The sequence below is a fragment of the Dendropsophus ebraccatus genome, chromosome 9, assembly GCF_027789765.1.
Source record: "Dendropsophus ebraccatus isolate aDenEbr1 chromosome 9, aDenEbr1.pat, whole genome shotgun sequence".
In the NCBI taxonomy this organism is placed as follows: domain Eukaryota; kingdom Metazoa; phylum Chordata; class Amphibia; order Anura; family Hylidae; genus Dendropsophus; species Dendropsophus ebraccatus.
The window spans coordinates 76,352,539-76,377,912 of record NC_091462.1 but is presented as its reverse complement, the minus strand read 5'-3'; the positions used below and the strand labels follow the sequence as shown (position 1 = coordinate 76,377,912).

Below are 25,374 nucleotides of genomic sequence, written 5' to 3'. Positions count from 1 at the left end.
ACAGATTTGTGGGATCAAATGTCAAGATTTCTAAACAACTGCTAACAATTACATATTGAAATATATGTGTCATAAAAGGTTATGGACCCCCAAAAAATTATTTCCCTATCTAAATGTGGTCATGTAGGGTTGGAAGAAATAAGAGAGTTTGTGCTGAGCTATAAGAGAAGACACAGCCCAACAGCATGCAAGAGTTTTCTTCTAAACACATTTAACCCCCTTAACCCAGGGTAGAATCAAAGTTATTTTTTAATACTTTACTTTTGCAGTTATGTTTTTACATAGACTGCTGTTTGCTGCTTGCTTAAATTACAGTTTACACAACATTACAACTTTTATGGACTAAAAATGGAGACAATTCATGCTATAATAATATGATATACACCAGACTATAATTTTATATACATATTTATATACATAATTTTATATACCTATCTCCATCCCTAGGCAAGATGTATATTTGGATGTCAATTTAAACACATGTAAAGAATTTCCTAAAGAATTTCCTAGGACTACATGATATGTATATTAGAATTGGAACACGCCATACCTGATACAATATTACATTTAAAGGTTATATAAATACTTGAGGTCATGACGTAACTACTATTTATTGAAAACTCCTGTTTGCCAAGTATCAAGCGTACTTAATTCTGGAAACTGCACTTGAAAAATGAGATGAAAAAGGCAAAATAATATAAAGCAACAATAATACAGCCGATACCTTAGCTCAACTATTAACCTAAAAGGTTTTGGATTTGATTTACAATGTGTTTCTTTAGTTTTGACTTTAATTATCTGCTTCAAGTTGTCAGGACATAACCATATCTTAGATTTGCATTACATTAGGGGATCTTTCCTTCCTATCTCTTCTGATCTTGTCTTCTGAAGTAATTTAACACAATTCTAATTTTCGTTTGCATGCGGGGTGCTCTCCATCCACGGAAGTGAGTTATGTGTATTCAAGTGGCGCATCTTATGAATCTTGTTAAGCTTTACCGCCTTACAGCTCTCACTGACGGAATATTTAATCACAGAAATGAGTTGGCAGATATGATATACAATGTGGTTAAGCCTTGCAGCATGTGTCTTCACTGGCAATTGAGGAACAGGTGAATTTGCCATTTATCAGTCCTATCTTGACAGCTTTGTGTAACCTTCTGTTTTCTTACTTATTTATGAAGATTAAAGGTGCTTTAAATCAACACTTTCCCTGTAGATATATCATTTTTATTTCCAAAGTGGCCATTTTTTCATCATTTACATAGCCAGTAAAAAAGAGCTTCTCATTAAAACAAAAGCCAACTTTGAAAGAATGAGTTCTGGAAAAAAAAAGGCTTGCATGTTTACACATTAACAATTCTCAGATCTCAATATAAGCCAAGAAAATTGCAGTGATTAATCGTGAAATATGCTTTAGAATGGCTCTTATTGATTGCATAGTAATGTGTACTCACCACCAGCAGCTTATCTTCTGGATAGAATATAAATTCTGGTGAACTGAACAGGGTTTTTTAGGGTCACTACTTGGTTGACTTGCTCTTTTTTAGCCAGTCAGCTGAATCTGAGAAATGGTAATCTTGAAGGGCATTTGTCTCTTTCATCCTACTCTATGTGGCTATAGAAATTCTGATATCAGACTTGGTTTGAAAAATGGAGATGTCTTGTGTAATTGTGTGGCTCATTAAACTATCTGTATTCTACACAATTTTTTGTATTGTTATTCTATTTAAATATCCTATTAGGAAATTATAATTTAATAAAGCAGGACAATCTGTTCATGATCTCCCTCTATTGATGTGAGCAGACAGCCAGGTTATGCTTCATTTCCCCGTGGTATAACTTATGGGAAAATAAAAAACTTGTTGCTCAATTTCTCTACCCTACATTACAGATGTTCAATGGGTCATATGAATATGAAAATATGGTATGATCAATTTACCTCTGGTTAGCCCTGCTAAGAAAGAATACAGGAACCATAACTTTTACTAATATACAGGTCATACACAGGAAAATCAGCAAGGTACATGAGGGTTAGGCAGAAGCAATGTCAGGAAACAGGCACAGGTGTAATGGACACCGTAAGTATCCAGTGCACATGGGCAGACCAGTAACTACAGCCATGGTGGAAGCAGCAGGAGAGTCACCAACAGAGGAAGCTTAAGGTAGATAAAGTGCAGGTGGAGCAGAGAGCGTGACCTGGCGGCAGTGAATGCTTGGACAGACTGAATGCCGGCAGATGTCAACTATCAGAATAACTAAAAAAACCTTTGTGTTTCATGTATTTGTACATTCTAATCAGATTGTCCCTAAGCTGTAAAACTAAGGACCCCTAGTCCCCCTTAGTTCTGCACCCACTCCAGATCAGTTATATTTTTACCAAAGCTCAAAATTGTACATAATTTTTCCAGCAAACATCAGAGTATACATCGCCCAATGACAAACATTCAAGGAGAGCTATGAAATATGTTGGAAGCTGATCTGCCAATTATAAGCAAATAACAGACAATACTTACCGTAATAACACCGGATGTTATTTATATACCAACCGTTATTTGCAATTAAATAATCATTTCAAATAAGTCTTTACTCTTGAAAACTTCAGCAATTGATAAATATAAAAGAGTAAGATGTGGCAAAGAATTTGAAAATAAGACAACTGTAAAATTATTCATCAAGCAAAGCTGATTCTTCATGGCAGGAGATGATTACTGTTAGCGAGCATGCTTGGGGTGCTGTTTAAATATTCGCACTACTGTATTGAAACTAAAAAAAAAAAATGCATATTCAGATATAGCCTGCGTTAACTTGATCACAATGGCGCCTTTAACTAAACTTTCAAATTGACTTAACATAGCTTAACATTATGTTAACCATAGCTACATCTGTACCAAAAAATGGCAATATCTTAAGAACAAAGCAGCAGGTCTCTAAATCAATGGCACATCTGAAAACTGCACAGCAGTGCTGATCAGTGGCTATTAAAAAAAATATATAAATATATATATATATATATATACGTACTAGGGATGGTCCGAACCTGCCGAACGCTCGGCAGCAGATTCCCGCTGTCTGCCCGCTCCGTGGAGCGGGCGGATACAGCGGGAATAACGCCTGGAAAACTGGGATACAGCCTATGGCTATGGCTGTATCCCAGTTTTCCAGGCGGTCCTGCCACTGGATCCGCCCGCTCCACGGAGCGGGCAGACAGCGGGAATCATTACCGAGGGTTCGTGTTCGTACGAACCCGAACCGAACTCAGTTCGGACCATCCCTAATCCGTACCTATGCTTATACAATCACTTTGAAGCAAGGTTCCTATCATGTTCATTAAACCTGTTAAATTGAATCTGTACTGCTCTGTAACTTAAGGAAACTGATCCACATAACCTCACTCCCTATATTGTTTTGTCTACGTTGTCCTGACCCTTCCCTTTGTATAATTTCCAATAAATAACGGCCGTTGCAACACCGGCCACTATTTATTGAAAATTAAAATAATATTATGTCCTATGGAATCCCGGATGGAGTGTATACACTCTGTATACACTCTGGCAGGGATTCCATGTGGCCGCATTGAAAACCGACATGTCAGTTTTGTGCAGCCGCTATTCAGCGAATCGAAAACTGACAATGTAAAGTGCGGCTCTGGACATACTTTAAATTGTCTGCTATGGTGATTTGGAATGCGGGCACACCTTAAAGTGCCTTCATTCCAAATCAAAAGAAGTGAAGTTCATACACTGTGTGAACCGTTTACCTGGCCTAAAGATGTATTTTGAAGGGTTTTTTTTTTTTTTTCAGAAGAAAAGAAAAATATCCATATTAACTGGTGCCACAAAACTGTAAGGATTTCTAAAAGCCTCTTTTCTAAATAGCTCTTTCCAATATGGCATTGTGCTATCTGCTGCCACCTCTGTCCATGTTAGGAAGTAGAAGGAATTAAATGAAAAAAAAAAAATGTCAATTAAAAATTTGTGTAACTTTCTGGCACCAGTTGATTTTAAAATATTTTGTCCCCCTCTGGAATACCATTGTCCATTGGTCTGTTGTAACCTATTTAATATATAAAATATATTGCAAGTGCTATATATTTCATACAAGAGATTTTGAGTCATAAAGTAGACAGTTTTTTCAATGTCAATTCTAACTTAGTTATTTTACACCTAATAGTTTTCTGGTTAATATGAATTACATTTAAAAGTCAGCTTAATGTTAATAATCAATATAAAAGGTCTGAGCGTACTTACTACTTCCATTTATTAGGCCTCTATGTACTGTATATTGATTTCCTAATTGCAGTGAGTTCATAGAAGAGGTTAAATAGACATGTATGTTTAAACAGACACACACTGTAAATATAGATGTTCTTTCTGAGTAAAATTTAGTTTAGGGACTGAAATGTAATTTTCTCTTAAGTGAATACCATTAAAGGGACATTCTGAGAAAAAAAAATCATATACTATGCTATGCCTAAAGGACTGTGAAAACCTCTGAGATTCATAGAACATCTACGACAAAAGTCATGAATTCATGAGCCCTTTAATAAAGAATTTATCTTCATACAGTGCTTTTTGTGGTTCCATATGTATTTTACAGTAGAATTATTCATTTTAAGGGACAAACCCTCTATAACATGGAATCTAAAGTAACATGGCACAATACTGCTTCCATGTGAAGATGGAAGAAAACCCTTCGCATGCCTCTATTTGAAATCAAAGGTGAATAGGGTACAGAAAAGACCATAGACTTTTAGAGGCGCTATTATGACTATGCATAGCTGACAACTTGTACAAAGCCGCAATATGTTTTATGCATGAGGCTTTATGGTGTTCTGCATGATAAATTCAGGACAAATTGGAATTTCAGTCAAGGGGCATAGAGCTATGCTTTAAGGATTATTGTAAAATGTCTATGTAAATAGAGGGATACATCAAATACTGAAGTGACCGATTTGTTTTTCTCTGCATATCCAGTTTTTAATGAAGCCATGTGAGTAGTACTTATTATAACAGTACTAATAAAATAGAGTGTCACATTTTATATAGTAGAATTTGTTCAGAACCCGCATTCTTCAAGTTGTGTTGAGGATAATGATAAAACATGATTCATAATTCTAAATTAATACAGTTGTAATGGTAATTAAAGATTCCTATTAGAAGGTACAAATGTCTCCCTTGTGCTCGCAGTAAAACTGCACTTGGGAATTCAAGTGGTTATACAAAAAATCAATAACCTGCCATTTTATAATTAAAAGACAAAATAAATGTTAGGGGAAAATGTGCTAAATTAAGAAAATTACTTAAGGAAAGATTGAAAATATTGATTTTAATTTACCAAATATGTGAACTCCCCGAGCCCTCCATGAGAAGACAATTAAAAGTTTGGTTGTTAATTCTGCATAAACTTGAAAATAAAATCAATAATTATGAGATTGGAGCACAGAGTTATTTTTCATTAAGACAAAGTAATTTCTGAGCATTCCTTTTCTGGCGGGCTAAAACTCAACTTTTCATTTACTTTAATAGGTGTGCAATTGGTCCTAAGTACTTCTGTAGATGTAAGTTCTTTTAACTGCAATAAAGATAATAAAAAAAAAACAATAATAAAAAAACTTTAACATAGTTCAAATGTATCTGATTATGTCAGAGTTACCTAGCCTTAACTTTACAATCATGAAGTTTTTAAAGTCAGCGACCTAATGATACATAGTAAACTACATGTATGTTTTTTCTGCCACTGTGGCTCTAAATAAGGACTGTAAGATAGCTTTATAGGGTATTTTCTTTGTGCAGTAAAAATAAAAGCCTCTGTGTCAATAAATGGTTAATAATAATAAAAAAACTTTGCTCCCTGTAAAAAACAAACATAAAACATTAGTCTGAAGCAGGGGACTCCCTTTCAAATGCATTTCTTGTAAAAAAAAAAGTACTCTTTGCCTTGTCTTATTACTGATGACGTGCTTTCTCTGCAGAAGCTGCTTTCTATGTAAATAATTGGCTTCTGTGGGTCAAAGCTGAGGTCAGTGATTGGCTGAGCGTGCAATTCCTGAAGGGTTAATACTGCAACACTACAATCACTTTTTTACTTGTGCCGCTCGACAGTCTATTCATGACTGTCATGTGGCTGTTTTACTGTTGACTGTTGACTGTTCTAATTTTAAGAATTATCAAACAGACACTTTTCTTATCTAATGATTATTCTGCCTTTTTACAGACATTATTTTATATATTTTTATATATATCTTTCTCATTGTTTTTCTGTCCGTAGTGTGAGTGACAGTTAGCTCAGCCCTCGACTGTGTCTTGGCGCGTTTTCTGTCTTTTTAATACCCCAAAGCTGTCATTTCATTCATGCATATCATCCTTTGGCTTGATAAAGAGGCTCTTTAGCCTAGAAATGCGTTGCCTGTTATGCAAATAAAATCTACCTTTGGTATATACGTGTTTTAATACCTCCTTGTGCCACGGAAAGCTCTAATTGGAAGTGTACACCACTTGTGCCACACTACCTTCCCTGCACGTTTCTCCATGAAGGGTTAATACATCACTTTTGGGCACTTTTGATTTTTGGCATCACCTGGGTTTTCAAACTTAATTGGTTCCGGAAGGCAGTTTGAAAACCGAGCAGTGTCTTCCCATAGGAAATAATGTAAATGTGTTTAATTGGTTCCAGCACCCACCAATAATTAACTACAGTACCCATATATTACATTGAAAATGTCCAGTTTAATCTATACAGTACAATACAGAACAGCACTATATTGTACAGTACATTTAACACAAGAAACATTCAACAAAAACATTCAACAAAAAAGTACAGACTGTACTACTACTGTGCTGTATATGCACTCCAGCAGTCTTAAACAGTACTGTACAGGATGTGAAGCCTCACCAGTGCTAAACTCACCATGTAAAAACCCACCTTCCACTCTCGCAAAAACGTTCAGATACCAAGTACTTGACTGGGTGCCCAAAAAGTGTTTGAGAACCGAGCAAGAGTTTGAGAGCCAAAGCAAAGTTTCCTTAAAATACAGTTTTAGTTTCAAGCAGTTTGAGAACGGAGCAGTTTGCGAACCACGGTACCACTGTATTTCTAACCTGCAAGTTTATCCATAGATTACAATTTATTTCCTCTTATTAAATTATTCTACAAATATACTACACACTTGCACAGTAATGTATCCAAACAACAGATGTGGCAATCCTTGCTATATCAATATCAATAATATATACAAGAAATGTGTAGGCTAGGCACTGCTTCTCCGTGTACCTCGCAGGTGCTGGGTATATGCGGTGTAGCCCGGGAGTCTTGGATGTGTTTATGATCGTGCACTAAGGTGGTGCTCTGCCCGAATACAGTCCAATATAACGTAGCAGAATAAATAAGAAGGCGGTCACTCACCATACAAGTGCTGGATTTATTGTATCGTTACCATAATAGGGTACAGGCAGTCATGCTGTGTGCGTTCCACTAAGGCAAAATAGCACACAGCATGACTGCCTGTACCCTATTATGGTAACGATACAATAAATCCAGTATTTGTATGGTGAGTGACCGCCTTCTTATTTATTCTGCTACATCAATATCAATAATACAAGCAATTTTAAGAAATTCTGTAATAGGTTTTATTAAGCAAAATAGTTTCCTTGCGTCCTCAAAAGGCAAGATTTTTGTGTCCATTATGCTCTATAGAGAGAGGGAGGGGCCGAGAGGGGTGAGTGAGCATGAAAAGCATGACCTCTGCGTTTTATGTGTCCAGTCTCCAAACAGTAAAGCTGTCTGTCTCCGCTTCCTGCTCACTCATCCCCCTCAACCACATCTCCCCTCTTTAGGTTATAATGGACTTAGCAAACCCATCTTCACTTTGCTCCTCTGTAATAAAGACAGCTTTACCTAATAATGCACAGATAAGGGGGGGGGGAAGACTGCTTTTTGAGTACAGAAAAATATGTTTTTTCCTAATTAAACATATTAAAGAGTTTCTTAAAATTGCTACTACTGTTGGTTTCTGCAAACTTGTAATAAACTAGAAACAAAACAGTGACCACACTAATACACATAGAAAACAAACAAAAAAGCTTGTGCTTACCTGTTGGTGTCCTTCTACAGGTCTCCAGTGTCCCCCACTGTTTGCAGCCACCTATATTTCCTGACTGTTACAAGAGTGAGAGCCCGCTGAGTCAATCATTGGCCACGGCGCTGTCCCAACTCAGTCAGTCAGTCAGTGGTAAGTGGTTACGCGGGTTGTTACTCGTTTATCATGAGTGACAGCCCACACAGCCAATCACTAACTAACTGAGACAGGACAGTGTAACAGTCAGTGATTGGGCGGGTGTCACTCTCAGAGTTTTTCTTGGTCTGACATCTGCAGGGATGGCAGCTGCAGTCATCCCATTTAGGAAAGAGGAGGAACAATTTATTTTGTTAATTTGACTTATTCTGAGATCTGCGGCTGATGGACAGCCGTTTGGTGATTTTATTATCTAAACATTCCTCCAACTAAATACTCCTGATACATTGTAATAGTTCATCAGCAAGAAATAGTTCCTTCAATTAAGCTGTCAGTGATTGCCTGAGCAGGCTATCACTCTTGAGACGAGGACAGCCGACTCACTGCCAATACTGACTAACTGAGACGGGACAGATCTGCAGCCAGTGATTGGATAAGCAGGCTGTCATTTCTGTCTTAGTCAGAAGTTGGCTGCGATCAGCAGTGGACAGTGGGGGAGCACAGACAGGTAGGCATTGTTGAGCAAACTTTCTAAACTGCACTAAAACAGCTAAATACCTGCAATTTAAAGTTTGGTTTGGACAAAGCCTGTTGGTACATTTTAGGCTGACTAATTGCCCTTTAGGTGTATCTTAAATTGAAAAGCCCATTGAATTTAATAGTAAAAACTTTGAAAGGCTGGTGAAAAAAGAAAAACTGTGGGTGAACAACTAAAAAACAGCTACACACAAAAATACCCTTTTGACAGAAACAGTATACAGTGGTACCTTGGTTTAAGAGTAACTTTGTTTATGACCGGTTTGGTTTAAGAGCTCACAGTTTTTCAAAATTGTGACTTGGTTTAAGAGCATTGCTTTGGTTTAAGAGCTCCCTGTGCTGGGTGGGAGCGCGAGTGGAGGAGGGGCATGGTCTGCATAGCGTGGTCTAAAGCACTGTACTGTGATCCAGGAAGTCTCCCTCACCTTCCAAATCATAGCAGATCCACTTAAGGCTGGGGTTTGAATCAGGGGACAGGACTGTGGAGCTAATCTTTTCATAGCTGTAACCCCTCTCTCCCCGGACAGAGAGTGCTGCATGTATGTGCCCACATCTGCCTTGCTCATTCCTTCATGCTACCTGCAGTCACTTTCAGCCCTTGTGTTTCCCATCCTCTCCATTACTGTACAGTAACTTATAATATCACATATTCTGCTGTTTCTGAATGTTTCTTTCATTAGTTTTACATGTTATTCAGAATAATAAATAATTATTTTTGGGGTGTGGAACCAATTGTCTGCATTTCTATGATTTCTTATGGGAAAATTTGCTTTGGTTTTAAAAGAGTGAATTTGGATTAAAAGCACAGTCCCGGAACGAATTATGCTCGTAATCCAGGGCAACACTATATATCACAACAGTCCCAATGCTAGCACATAAGAAAATTATCTATCGTACTGTCACAAATGGAAAAAGTCCACCACAAGAATATATACTAAAGAAAACATGGGCATAATTTACCAATTTAGTTCAACTTTATTATAATAAAAATCACACATAAAAACATGATTATAGGAGGTGTAAGTGGTATAATCCGATCAACAGGAAAACTCTAACACATGTACTACATCCATGGGAATTGTTCACTTTATATCATAATAAACTATTGCACATAGCCCATAAAATTGTTAGAGATAAAATCCCTCAACATTGTATTGCACTGACTCAATTATAGGTAATAAAGTGCATGGGCAGTATAGAAACTATCACCAGACCCACTATATTGCTATATTTACTTACCACTTACCCATGGTGTACAGTATGTGTGGACAGCATTATATCCCAATGTACATTTTGCATACAGATGCTTCCTCAGGAGGTGTAGGGTGATGTCCACACATACACCATGGGCGAGTTTACACTGGAATATCCATAATTATGTTATAAGCTGCCATATGTAATGTGACCTATATTTCTGCGACTGGTACAAAAGTGAATATAGCAATATAGTAGGTCTGGTGAGAGTTTTTATACCGCCCATGCACTTTATTACCTATAATTGGGACAGTGCAATACAATGTTGAGGGATTTTAGCTTTAATAATTTTATGTTTTTTTTTTTTCAATAGATTATTATGATATAATGTGAACAATTCTTATGGATGTAATGCGTGTGTTAGCTTTTCCTGTTGCTAGGGTTATACCATTTACATCTCTTGTAATAATGTTTTTATATCTGATTTTTTTTTACGATAGTAAAATTTAACTAAACTAAAAAATAACGTCCAGTGTTTGCAAAAGATGTCCGAAAGCAATTGTCATGATCATTACTTTGACGCCTGCACAGACAACAATGTCTGCTATTTAATACACTGTGTTCATTGGACGTCCATCATTCCAGTGACATCAATGCATTGCATAGAAACCAATTGAATCATGCCAAAAAAGGATGTCTTTTTAATTAGCAAAGCGGACGTCTTCTCTGTATTTTTATTACATAGTGTCAACATAGCCCACAGGCAGCAACTCACAGCATAACTACAAAGTCGCCATATACTGACACACTGCCAGAAAAGGGTGTTGTTTTTTGTTTGTTTCTTGTCTAAGTCATCTCATAACACAGAAGTTGGCATACTGTATATTAAGCAATGAGCAAAGTAAGGCTGGGTCCATACTACGTTTTTCTTATCCGTTTAACCTACACGTTTTATGGAAAAACGGGTGCAAAAACGGATGCAATTGTATGCCCTGCATTTGAATCCATCTTTTAAAAAAAATGGATCGAAACTGATGCGTTTTGGGTTTTTTTACGTACACAAAAGTAGTGTTGACTACGTTTTTTCTGTCCGTTAAAAGTAACCAAATAAAAATGGATACGTTTAACGGATAGGAAAAACAAAGCGTGACCCCAGCTTAAGGCAGGACATCTGTATCTGTTCACTAAAATAGCTTTTCCACTGTTAACCTATTGGATGAACAAATGATAAAGTATACATAAAATAAAGAAAATTGGATATCTTCTGATATCTGCACTTCCCTCCCTTAATGGTCTTATAACCATCTGTATTTCACTTTGTAAACTGGAACACAATACAGAACTGCTGTTCAATGTGGTATGTCATACTGCAGGTCAAGTATTCCCACACGAGTAATAAAAACAGGACTTCTAGACGAAAACAGCTTCAAGATACAGTATTTAATAGAGTAGAGGATGCAGCAAAATCCTTTGAAAGAGATTATGTATGACTCTATTAAAGTAAACCAGACCAGGATGTGGATACGACCATGGTTGTTCTTTAAAAAAGTATCTTTATTTCATAACAATTCTTCTATGGAAGGAAATAAAAGAGTAAGAATACTTGTATGATGTGCATGATCCATTTGTTCTGGTCTGGTTTATTGCAGTGTTCACATGCATAGGTTTGCACTCAGGCTCTTTAATTGGTTGATCCTATTAAAGTGCACAACCACTTTTCGGTGGATCTGTGCTATAAACCCCACATATACAGCAGGCGAGCAGGGCTTAAGGCTGGTATATGCCATTAAAAAGGCAAGACTCTGCACCTTTTCAGTAGCATATGCCTGGGGCACATCTTTCCCAAATGTGCCCCGTTGAGTTTAGAGAGAAGTTATAGGTTTGCTGTCCTGATTTCTTGCAGTCTCTGTTACAAAATTTTCTGGTCCACTTCTGGTTATCCACTTTAGGTGTTTTCAGTAAAACATTTTCAGAAGCAGAATAAATGAACAGCAGACCAGGAGATGTCAAAGCAGCAGTTACAGGTGACTGGGACAGGTAAGTATGCCTTTAAGTAGTTAAGTGCTATGCTACATTATAAAACAATTATTTTGCCCTTTTATGACTATGTTTACACAACGTCAAAAATAGAGAAAAGGCGATATTTAAAATAACATCCGTTTTTTGCCGCGATTTACCTGACTGCAATGGCAATACATTGAAGTCAATTGGAAGATGGACGTTCAATGCACACAATGCATTAAATAATGGGACGTTTTTACCGCGGACGTCAAAATAATGAACATGATGATTATTTTTGGAGGTCTTTTGCAAACACATTTTTGATTAGTTGTTCACACGCAGTTTTTCTTTTTCCACCGATCTTTCTACCTTTTTACTATTAAATTCAAAGGACTTTTAAATTAAGCCACACCCAAAGTCCAATTAGTAATCCAAACTAGAATAATGTACCAACAGCCGTCATTGCAAGGGGAGGCCAGGGTGCTAAATGGTGTCCGTTATTTTATACTCAAAATGACGGACGTAATTTTAAACAGAGCTGAAAAAATGTTGTGTGAACATAGCCAAAAGGACTTTTCTATAAAAAAATGAAAATAAATTATTTAGAATTATTATTATTATTATTATTATTATTATTATTATTATTATTATTATTATTATTATTATTTAACCCCTTAAGGACAGAGCCTGAAAGGGCCTTAATGACAGAGACAAATTTTATGAATATGACCTGTGTCACTTTAGTCATTAATAACTTCGGGATGCTTTTACCTATCCGGCTGATTCTGAGATTGTTTTCTCGTGACATATTGTACTTTACATTTCTGGTAAATTGGAGTCGATACTCATAACAAATCTTTATGAAAAAAACCCAAATAATGTGAAAAAATGTGAAAAAATGCATTTTTCCAACTTTGAAACTTTTTTGCGTATACAGAAAGTGGTTATACCACATAAATTATATATTAAATAGCATTAGCAACATGTCTACTTTATGTTGGCGGCATTTATTAAACTATCTTTCTTTTTTTTTAGACAATAGGGAGCTTAAAACATTAGCAGCAAATTTCCAAATTTTCAGTAAAATTTCAAAATCAGATTTTTTAGGGACCTGTTCAGGTTTAGGCTGGGATCACACACAGTACATTTCAGGCAGTAGTTGGTCCTCATGTCAGGTCCTCATTGCAACCAAAACCAGGAGTGGATTGAAAACACAGAAAGGCTCTGTTCACACAATGTTGAAATTGAGTGGATGGCCGCCATTTAATGGCAAATATTTGCTGTTATTTTAAAACAACGGCTGTTATATTGAAATAATGGCAGTTATTTACTGTTATATGGCGGCCATCCACTCAATTTCAACATTATGTGATCATAGCCTTTCTGTGTTTTCAATCCACTCCTGGTTTTGGTTGCAACGAGGACCTTACATGAGGACCAAATACTGCCTGAAATATACTGTGTGTGAACCCAGCCTTAAAGTGTATTTGAGGGGCCTGTATGTTAGAAAGCCCCACAAAGCACCCCATTTCAGAAACTGCACCCCCCAAACTCTGCAAAAGCATATCCAGAAAGTGTTTTAACCCTTTAGGGGAGTCACAGAAATAAAAGCTAAGTGTGTAAGGAATTTGAAAATTTTAATTTTCTGTGCAGAGATTTTATTGTAATCCAATATTTTTCATAATTATAAACCTATTACCAGAGAAATGCACCCCAATAATTATTGTCCCGTTTCTGCAGTTTATAGAAATACCCCATATGTGACCCTATTGCGCTATTTGACGCAACCACAAGCCTCAGATATAAGGGAGCGCCTAGTGAATTTCAACGCCTCCGTTATATTTGGCCATTTTTGACTGTACCACTTCAGGTTGGCAGAGGCTCTGGGGTGCCAAAACCTAAAAAACACCTCTAAAGGGACACCATTTAGAAAACTACACCCCTCAAGGAATGTAACAAGGGGTGCGGTGAGCATCTGGACCCCATAGGTGCTTCACAGATTTTCCGAACAATATGGCGTGAAAAAAGAAAAATTTATTTTTTACACTAAAATGTTGTTCTAGCCTTTAATTTTTCATTTTCTTAAAGGGATAAGAGGCAAAAAAAGACACAAAATGTGTAGCGCAGTTTCTCCCGAGTACGGAAATACCCCACATGTGGCGATAAAGTGCCAAGGGGGCGCAGGACGAGCCTCCAAAGGGAAGGAGCGCCAATTGGCTTTTGGAAGCTGAATTTCACTGAAAAGGATATCAAGCGCCATGTCGCATTTACAGAGCCCTCGTGCTGCCAAGACACTGGAATCCCCCACAAGTGACCCCATTCTGGAAACTACACCCCTCAAGGAATCTAACAAGGGGGGCAGTGAGCATATGGACCCCACTGGTGACGGGCACAAATGTGGAACAATGTGACGTGAAAGGGAAAAATGTCATTTTTTCACTTTCATGGCACAAATGTGCCCGTCATCAAGGGGTCCATATCCTCACTGCACCCCTTGTTAGATTCCTTGAGGGGTGCAGTTTCCAGAAAGGGGTCACTTGTGGGGGGTTTACAGTGTTTTGGCAGCACGAGGGCTCTGTAAATGCGACATGGTGTTCATCATCCATTCTAGCCAAATCCAACCTCCAAAATCCAAATGGCGCTCCTTCCCTTGGGAGACGTGCCCTGCGCCCACATGGCGCTTTATGTCAACATGTGGGGTATTTTCGGACTCGGGGGAAATTGCTCTACACATTTTGTTTTTTTTTCCCTCTTTTAACCCCTTGTGAAAATGATAAATTCAAGGCTAAACCAACATTATAGTGTAAAAAATGTAATATTTCATTTTCACGCCACATTGTTCCACATTTGTGCCCGTCACCAGTGGGGTCCATATGCTCACTACACCCCTTGTTACATTCCCTGAGGGGTGCAGTTTCCATAATGGGGTCACTTGTGGGGGGTTTCAACTGTCTTGGCAACACAGGGGCCTTTTGAATGCAACATGGCCCCTCGAAATCCATTTCATCCAAATCCAGCCTTCAAAAACCAAATGGCGCTCCGTCCCTTCGGAGGCTTACCCTGCACCCGAATGGCGCTTTATGTACACATGTGGGGTATTTCCGTACTCAGGGGAAATTGCGCTACACATTAAATGTTTTTTTTTATCTTTTAACCCCTTGTGAAAATGAAAAAATCATGACAAGATTAATGATTTAGAGTAAAAATTTTACAAAAATTACACTAAATGTTGGTCTAGCCTTGATTTTTTTCCATTTCCACAAGGGGTTAAAAAAGAAAAATGAACACAAAACGTGTAGGGTAGTTTCCCCTGAGTACGAAAATACCCCATATGTGGGCATAATGTGCCATATGGGCACAGGGCAAGTCACCAAAGGGACAGAGCGCCATTTAGAGGCTGGAATGGAGGATAGAGGCCATGTCGCAATTACAAAGCTCCTGTGCTGCCAGGACAGTAGAAACCCCCGACAAGTGACTCCATTCTGGGAACTACACCCCATAAGGAATCTAACAAGGGGTGCAGTGAGGATATGTACCCCACTGGTGACGGGCACTTATGTAGAACATGTGCCGAGAAAATAAAAAATACAATTTTTTTCATTTTCACATCCCAAATGTGGCCGTCACCAGGGGGCCATATCCCCGCTGCCCCCCTTGTTAGATTCCTTATCGGGTGTAGTTTCCAGAATGGGGTCACTTGTGGGGGGTTTCTACTGTCCTGGCCGCACAGAGGCTTTGTAATTGCATCATGGCATCCTCTAATGGGAATGGCAGCCATACCTATTTAGCTGGGGAAAAAGGGACAATTCTAATTTATTTGGGGGTATTAGGCCAATTATTAGTTTAAAGGTTGAAAATGACAGGTGTCCATCAAATTCAACCTGTGTTGATCCAGAGGAAGGCAAAAACCCCTCGTGAGGCAGACGACAGTAGCCTCATCACAGGGGAAAAATTCCTTCCCGACTCCATAATGGCGATCAGAATAACCCTGGATCAACGTGACCCCTGAAATAGGAATAAGGGACAGAATTTAGATAATGTAGAACTCCGATGACGTGTGGTGCGCCTTGAAGCGATCCAGTATGCAGAGGCCGGGGGGATCAGGACAGGTGTCACACTGGAAAATGGCGTCCTTCCTGATCCCCCTGTTACGCCACACTCTGCACTTCTTCTGGGGTCTCCCTTTTTCCAGTGTGGGGGACGTCACCTGGAAAATGTTGTCCTGGTGCGATACGGGGTCCTTCATATCCAGAAGCGCTGGGGCCGCTCCATGGCTGCTAAATATTAGGGTGCTATTACTACTTCTGATATGTTCGGATCGTGCCGCAAGCTACAGGGCAGCGAGGGACCGGAAGAGGGGGTGCTGGTATAAAAGTTATCCCCGTACAGGTGGTAACCTTTATCCAGCAGTGGGAAGATCAGTTCCCGGATGATCTTCCCACTTGTTCCGAGGATGGGGGGGGGCATCTGGTGGCTGCATTCGGGTGTCCCTTCCTACATACACTCTAAGTGTACGTGCACACTGCGGAATCGCGACAGATAACCCTTCGTGCATTCCGCAGTTGGCACCCGCCGGCTGACTGATGCAGGCGCACGTCTCCACACGTGTCATAGACTCCATTCTATGCACGGGCGGATTCCGCTCTTCGTCCAACGTGTTCATTCTTTGGACGGACGATGGAATCCACCCATGCATAACATGGAGTCTATGACACGGGTGGAGACATGCGCCCGCATCAGTCCGCCGGCGGGTGCCAGCTGCAGAATGCACAAAGGGTTATCCTTCACCATTCCGCAGTGTGCACGTACCCTAAATCTGTAAGTGTACCCTGAGGTACGCTCACAGAGTTTGTAGAATTTCACTCCATACCGTCATCTCTTATTGGGACGGTACTGGCGGAAAAGACGTGTCTGGGGGGTAGCGTATGCTATGCTACCCCCAGACACGTCACTGGATGATGAGGATGATGAGGATGAATGGAGGAAAGAAGGATCCCCCCATTCATCCTTACTGGCTGTTTCGGTGTCGGAGGCAATAATAACGTATCCCTCTGACGCCGAAAACACCCTGGGGGCCATCTTTATACGGGGACTAGTATATGGGGTATGTAGTGGTGTAGTGTCAAACTTTATTCAATGTAGTGTGGTGTAATGTAGTGTTTTTTACGTGTTTTTTTACAGTAAGTATAAAAAAAAAACCTACGCCAACAAAGGAGTTGCTGATAAATGCCGCACTTATGTGCGGCACTTATTAGCAGACCGTGGCAGTAGAATATAGAAAAAAAACACCCTACGCCAAAAAGGAGGAGTTGCTGATTAGCAGCGCACTTTCGTGCGATGCTGATCAACACTCAGCGGCGATAGGGTGCGGAAAATTGAAAAAAAAAAATTTGAAAAACTTTTTCTACATTCTGAACATCCCTGTAGCTGCTGATAAGTGTATTACACATATCAGCCGCTAGAGGGCAGCAGAGCGCAAAATACGGAAAAAAACTACGCTGGAGCCGAAAATAGCCGAGAGAAGCCGAACGTGACGTCACGGAGGAAGCCGAAGACCCGAACGAAGACGAGGATGCCGCGAACCCGGAAGACGCCGATCAGGAGCCCGGGACAGGTGAGTAATGTACAAATACCTGCTCTGGACCCCTCGGCTACCTAGCTGAAGGGTCCAGGGCAGGTATTTACTAATTTGTGGGACTCTGATCGCCGTGCCACTGGCCCGATCGCCCTGAACGGCGATCGGGCCGGTGGCACGGTGACCACCATTACTTTTTACAGTAATGGGGGTCGGTGCCGTCCTCGGACAGCACCGACCGCCATTTTTTTCCGGGTCATCGGGTCACCGATGACCCGGAAAGGTTCCGATCGCCGCTATTGGCTGATCTGAATTGATCAGCCTATAGCGGCGATCGTAAGCACGGGGGGTGTTAACCACCCCCCGTGCCGTGAAGCTAAGATGGCCTGCTATGATTTATAGCAGGCCATCTTCCCCGACCGCTGTGTGTGAACACACAGCGATCGGAGAAACATCGGGCGTACCTATACGCCCGTTTGCATTAAAGCCCACCCTGCGGGGGCGTATAGGTACGCCCGATGTCGTTAAGGGGTTAAGCACACTAACAAATCTAAGAAAAAGTAAAAAGTTGTTCTGGTCCTATGAGTTGCAGACACTCCAGTCATGAAAGGGTTAAAAAGAACAAGATATTATCAAATGTTTTATATTGTTAAGCATTTAATAATGTCGAATCACAGAAAATGAAAGAGCTGTATAATTTCACTATTTATAAATTGATATCCTCCATGCCTGCACATTCTAAAAGGTCTGAAAATGCATAATCCCCTTCTAAGCTTATTTAAATGTTATGCAGCATTATAGATCTTGCATCTGAAGTGATATGATCTCTACAGTTCCATTTTACAAATATCTTCTATTTTGCCAAAAGGGGTCAGTTCAGGTTTAATGCCTTTATCAAGTTACACAGAGAGTCATCAAGAAATGTCCCACTACATCACACCAACATCATATAGACTCATATGAGTATTTGACAAAGCCTGGAAAATGCCCTAAGACATAAAGAACAAAATGAAAAGTACCTCTTTATATGCATCAAATATTCATTTTATATGTTGGCTCCAAGAACAAAGCTGCTCTGTATTGTGTCTGTGTGTACATTAATCAGTCTGGGAGCATAGATGTAAAAATTATACAGAATTTGGCAGAATGATCGGCGCTCTCAAGACTTTCAAGCAATATTAAGAAAAGGAAAGGAGAGAAGTGCCTATGCTTGAGTGATGTCCATATCTCTTCAGTGCAGTAAAAATGACTGACTTAGGCTTTGCTAAGCATATGGTGCTCTAAGTAAATGGCTAAGTACATGGCATTTTTAACATTGTCTGGCATGTTATCAATGGCAGCCTAATCTTGCTGGAAACTGATATACAGGGGGAAATCTATCAATAAAGTTGTCAGGTAAATACATTTAAGTGTCAGAGATAAGGGCTAAAATGGTGCCAAATGTACCAAAATGATGCATATGCAACTAGGCATGTTAAAGACACATTACTCCTCCAGCACATCATGGCTGGTGAACAACAATACTATAAAAAGTGTCAAACAACTGCAATACATTTTAAAAATAAAGGTGTGTACACACATCTATCTTAAAAAAAGGACATTTAAAAAAAAAAGTAAAATTGTAATAAAACCACTTGCTCGCTAAGTTTTTGACCATAGTGGGGTCATAACCTTGCCTTCACAATGGCTACCATGTTTTCAGATGAAATTGATTTGCTGCAGACATTTCTTTGAAGTCCAATTAATCTACATGGGACTTACACATGCTGTAGAAACAATAAAAAAAAAATCTGCAATAGACATGATCTGCCCCATTTGAGCACATCCTTGAGGTTCTCATACATGTTAGATTAACATTACTACAACCCACCACTTTTGACAGGTCTGGACAGCTATCTAATGTGTATGGAGGGGTCCTGATTCTTCCCTGAAGGAAGACTGTTTTATTTTCATTGGATGTTCCCAAAACATTTTTATCTTTTTCATTTTTTAAAACAAAAAATGACGTCCGTCATTTTGCAGTTTGGCCACCCTTCAGTCAAATGATGGCTGTATTATTCTAGTTTAAGTAAGCTAATTGGACTTTGGGAGAGGAATGTCTTCAATTGAAAAGTCTAATGAATTTAATAGTAAAAAAACATGAAAAGACGGTAAAATAAGAAAACAGTGTGGGAACAACTAAAAATTAGCAAAAGACGTCCAAAAATAATTTGGATTAGACTTCAATGCATTGAATTGAAGTCATTCAAATCGCAGCATGAAAGGACATTTTTTATATTGAAGCAGTGGATCCCTTTTTTTTTTTTGTTGTTTTAATGTCGTATGAGCATAGGCTGACAGTGATTTATTCCCCTTTTCCTAATGAGAACACATGCTTGCACAGCTGAGAGGACCTACAGTGCATGTGTATGGAAGGGTCAGAAGTAGAGATGGGTGATTCAGTTTATTCTGAAGTGATTTAGCTAAATCTGAAGAACTCAATATATATTTCTACACCCCTTCTACTAGGCATCAGTAGACTTAGTTCTGAATGTATGATAATTGCATTATAACACAATCAATGCAGCAAATATTCTTTTCATTTTTCTGTGATTTATTTTGCATTAAAAAATTAGATTGATCAAAATCTTACCTGCATAGAATTCAGGACTGTAAACTGCACCGACAACAGGGTTTAACTTCCACCCTATAAAGCAAAATTTAAAAAAATTATTAAGTGCATAATACACCATGCAGATTGCATTTGTTTTAACAAGTATAGGGAGACTTAAAAAATTACATTTGCGCAGGAACAAAAGGGAACCCATAATTCTGCGGTGCAGAATCAGAAGAAAGTACATGTGCACACAATGCTTCATCCTTTCTTTATTGCTACACATTTCGATGATGTTTCAAGTCATAAGCTTCAATGGTTAACAGTTAACATACTTTAGTGATAGAAAAAATAAAAATAGAGGCACTCACCACGCAAACCATTTTGACCGAAAGGGATACACCCAATTAGAATGTACTAATAAGGCTTTTTTGAGCAGGTGCTCTTCTTCTAGCCTTGTGATATCACCTGGCTGAAAAAAGCTCACCTGTGCAAAACAGCCCTATGCTCCAATTGTCCGTATCCCCCACCGTCACAATGTTTATATGAAAATGGTGTGCTGTGTGAGTTCTGCTATGCTTTTTTTTCCTGCTACCATTGTATTGTTTGGGATCTTCCAAGCTGAGTGCTGTCTGACTTTTTTCACTGGTTTGAAATGTTTGCTTCCTCAGCTAAAGCTAATAGAGGAGTAGTGACTGGCGTGTTCCTTTTACTAGTTAAGATACTCTTCTTGTCCTTTAGTTATATCAACATTTCAATCACATCATTGTATATTTTTGTGAATTTTTACAATTAAGAGCTTTGCAGCGATGTGATTGAATCCTGACACAGAGAAGAATGATTTTAATGATTCTCAAAACCTTCAGACAATACTGTCAAGAAGTCTAAGGCTCTATATTACATTTCAAGTTTCACTAATGGGTCTTCAATTTGTCCATGAAATTCTTCTCAGCTCCAGGTCGATGCACACAGCTGAGAAGTACCTTCATATTTCATTTCCTTCCCACTCCATTTTCTGATGGCTGTATTAGCCAACTTTTTTTTTAGAGCCAACGCAGGAAAGACTTAATTTATCATGATGAAAATAACACCAATTAAAATTTACTTTATCTTGTCAGAGAGATATGTGCTGGCTCATAAATGTGTGGGTTAATCATGTGTAAGAAGAGCTAATGTCACTGTCCTAGTAAAAGAACAGCCATAGAGCCTGATGTTGTCATTTATGGAGGTAAGTTCTTTGTTGTGGGTGTTAATGGCTGTATTTGTCTTCATGCATTAAATGTCAATTATTCTTTGACATTTGCCATTGCAAATGGCGGGTCATTAGAGAAATCACTGCTCTTTTCTACTGCTTAAATGCTTATGCTGTTTTAATAATGTCCTATTCCAACAACTGTACTGAATTTGTACTTGATATTTTACTTTTCTTATTTTGTCATTGGTAATGTGAATACTATTACCGATTTGGTTTACCAATTACATTTATTACAAGAAATGTTATTGCTTAAAATGTTTTGACTAGAGATTTGTATTAGAATTTCTGACAATATATAGCAATTTGATAGCAATGCTAGGTAGTACATGTCAACATTTTTTAAGGCATTGTTTAAGTTCACATAACGTCTTTTTGGGGGGGCTATTTCCCAGCTATTTTGGGGGGGCAGCTGCCATTTTGGCAACAAAACGGCCCAAAAAAAAGACGCGTGAGTAAAAAAAAGAGCAAAGGCGTCCGCTTTTTTTTTTTTTAAATTAAATAATACACTTCAAAATAATGATCATTGTCAATCATTCGCAGACGTCTTTTGCAAATATCGGACATTATCTTTTAGTTGTTCAGTTTTCTTTTTTTCACCGGCCTTTCACCATCTTTACTATTAAAGTCAATAAACTTTTCAATTATAGACAAACCCAATGGGCAATCATCACACCTGAACTAGAAAAATGTACCAACAGACAACATTGCACTGTTGGCTCTGAAACAGGCTAAACCACGAACGTTATTTGATGCTCAAAACAACAGCCATTGTTTTAAGTATCAAACAGCCAGTAAAAAGTGTCATGTGAACATAGCCCATGGTTGTTAATAACAATTATGATTCATGAGCATTATTCTAAAATAACTTCTCTAATTTTAAAAACAATGTTGCTATTTCACCTTAAAAGACGTTGTGGGAACACAGCCTCAAACTGAACTAAAGAGTATGGACTGTCCATAACTATTTGTTTATCTCTCTAGTTTTTAGTTATGATTTAGAAAACACATCTGTGGCATCAATTGCAATTATTCTTGTCAATATATATATATATATATATATATTCTAATAATTAAATTAACCTAATAAAAACTTACCATTTGTGTAAGGATTCAAGGTCTTTTTATTTGTCATAACACGTGCTGTGGCGTTATTAACCTATGCATATACAAAAGTGAATTAGTGTGTTTGTTCTGCAAGTGCAGGTTTGATATTTTCATGCCTATACATTTTAAAATAAATATTACTTTATTATAATTGTATAAGAAAAATACACAGAGGTGTAGAAAAAAAATCAAATTACTTCTAATTACATTTACTTCAATCATTATAAAAATACAAATCATTTTATAAAGCAACAGCGTATCAATTAAAATTTAATAAAGAGACATTAAAAGGAAATTAAAAGGTTTTGCATAATTTAGAATTCAAGAGCATGCTCATATTCTATGAGAACACCGAAATGATAAATATTTAAAATAATCAAAGAAGAATGTTATATGAAGCAGCATGCAGTGGAAAAAGTAGAGGAAAGAAAAAGAGTGATCTGAAACTGTCAAAACTAACAAATAACGCAGAAACAAAAATACTTGGTAAAAAGATATCGGAAAATCCCCATCAAACAAATAAGAATATCATGGTGACCATAGGACCTAACAAAACTGCATAAACTCGTCTTTATCACTCCTAACAAACAATAAACAAAAGTATGCATTACTAAAGCTGGTCGTGGACATAGCAATCGTCTTCATAATTACAGCCAGCAATGTGCCTTCATTGTAAAAAAAAAAAAAAAGTTTGCTCAAAAGTTACCTATGTCAGTTTATGGAACACTTGGTTAGTTTGAGGCCATGTTGCGACCACTGTGTGACATGGCCATGTCACAGAACGGCCACTGTCTTAGATGTTTACCCAGCCGATACTGCAGTATCGGTCGGGTAAACATCACTTCATCTTAATTGGAGTGCGGGCACATTAGGGTGTGCCCGCACTCTAGTTAACCATAGAACGCAATGTAAAGTATGGCCTATGCTTTACGTAACTAAGGCTAGCTTTACACATTTCTTAAAGTAAATCCATGAGCAACAGTTTCCATCCCAAACTGTTGTAATGATCTGTTTGGGCCAGGAAACACATGGTACCTTACATATATCTGCCTGTTCTTCCAGGAACTAGAAAAAATGTTTTTATTACATTGTAAGAAAGTTGTAAAGTTGTAAGACTTTTTTAGGATAAGCTGCCATGTATATATATGAGGAGCAGCATTATATCTGGCCATCATATATCTTTGATATTGCATGTTTCTGCAGATTTCTGCTCTGCAAACAAAATTTGTTATTTTTGGCATTCCTAGAGGTGGGAAGCAGACCCTTACTTCCCCCATGCCCCCCTATAGAGAAGCCTTGTCTGTAACTTGATCACTAAGCTAGCTACATTACAGTACCCATCTGATATTTGTAAATGAAATACAGTTTAGTGGGGGTGGACAAGATAATTAATAATAGGAGAAGCAAGCATTTTTGGCTGATTTATTACAAAGTTTCTTATGTTCATTAGTGATCCATACAATTTGTTGAAATAACACTGCCTGTTTAAAATACACAATTCCAAATACTACCCCCTATACAGAGGATAGGAGATAACAAGCTGATCAGTGGGGTCAGTTGGGACCCCACCGATATAAAGAATGGAGGAAAATTGTTCATCTGAGCTTAGTGTTTGTCAATGTTCAGCCTATAAAGAATAAATAGATGTGGCTGTATGTGTGTAGTAAACTCTATTAATTCAGAGGACATTCCTCTTTGATCTCTGGATCGATGGGACTACCAACAGTCATCTCCCACTAATCAGCCTATCATGACCTATCCTGATAACACTGACAACAGAGGATAACTTTTAAAGTTGGCACTATCCTTTTAAGAATTTATATGTTGGATTTTTTTTTTAAATCCAGAATACAAAAATTCTTATTTAATAAAGTAAATAGATAAAAACCTAACTCGTCCATGTTGTTAGACAGTTTAAAGGGCATATTTTATGAATTAGCTATACACTGGATGAAAACAAAAACATTTACGGTCACTGTATGAGGCTATGTTCACACAAGGTTTTTTTTTTTCCTCTCCATTTTTTAAAAGAAAAAAATGACACCCCTCATTTTGAGTTTAAAATGAAGTCTGTCATTTCGTTGTTTGGCCGCCCATCAGTGAAATGATTTCTGCTGGTACATTATTCTAGTTTAGGTGGACTGAATGGTCTTTGGGTGTGTCTTTAATTAAAAAGTAAAAACATTGAAAGGACGGTGAAAAAGTAAAAACTGTGTGTTAACAATTAAAAAATAACGTCAATTACATTGAAGCAATGGAAGTCTTTTTAAATTTAAAAAGTGGACGCCTTTTCTCTTATTTTGACGTTGTGTGAACATAGCCTCAGTATGCAACATTTTTTCTGTCCATCTCAAATGGCACCTGTGGTAACAATGGATACTGACAAGTAAAACTGTTGGATGTAAATGGACTTAACCAACAAAAATATATTATTATGGCATTTTTTTCATCAATGAAATTAAAAGAAAGAGAGTATGGAAAGATGACAATTTTAAGATTACATAAAAAATACATGTGGAGAACAGACATTTCAAATGAAAAAAAAAAGCAAATTTACAGTAAAAAAAAAAGCAATTAAGTAAAGATATACAATAAAGAGACAATAAAATATTTTAACATGCACCTCTATTTTACGGCCCTCTACCACCGTGCCGTGTAATTTCTCCCTCGCCCTGTCCGCATCAGCACTATTTTCGAAAGTTACGAAACCAAATCCCTGCATGCAGGAGGGAGAAGGGAAGAATAACATGCATATTAATATTTCAGTTTTTATTATTTTATTTTACTTTACATTCATTTATTTTTCAATGAAAACATCATAAGCTTATTTATAACATGCATCTTCAAGGAGTGTAAAGAATAAAACAGTTATTGCCAAATAC

General features: G+C 37.9%; 1 protein-coding gene across 4 annotated transcripts in view; it reads right to left on the bottom strand.

The window, feature by feature from the left end:
• The window catches only part of RBFOX1 (RNA binding fox-1 homolog 1), a 218,106-nt gene that overhangs the window by 107,647 nt on the left and 85,085 nt on the right, over positions 1 to 25,374 (bottom strand). For all 4 annotated transcript variants that reach the window (XM_069985398.1, XM_069985400.1, XM_069985399.1 and 1 more), the window contains exons 5-7: positions 25,116 to 25,208; positions 22,484 to 22,544; positions 20,173 to 20,226 (exon numbers count right to left, since the gene is read on the bottom strand). In XM_069985398.1, the coding sequence (XP_069841499.1) occupies positions 20,173 to 20,226; positions 22,484 to 22,544; positions 25,116 to 25,208 (208 nt within the window). The remainder of the gene's footprint in view (positions 1 to 20,172; positions 20,227 to 22,483; positions 22,545 to 25,115; positions 25,209 to 25,374) is intronic.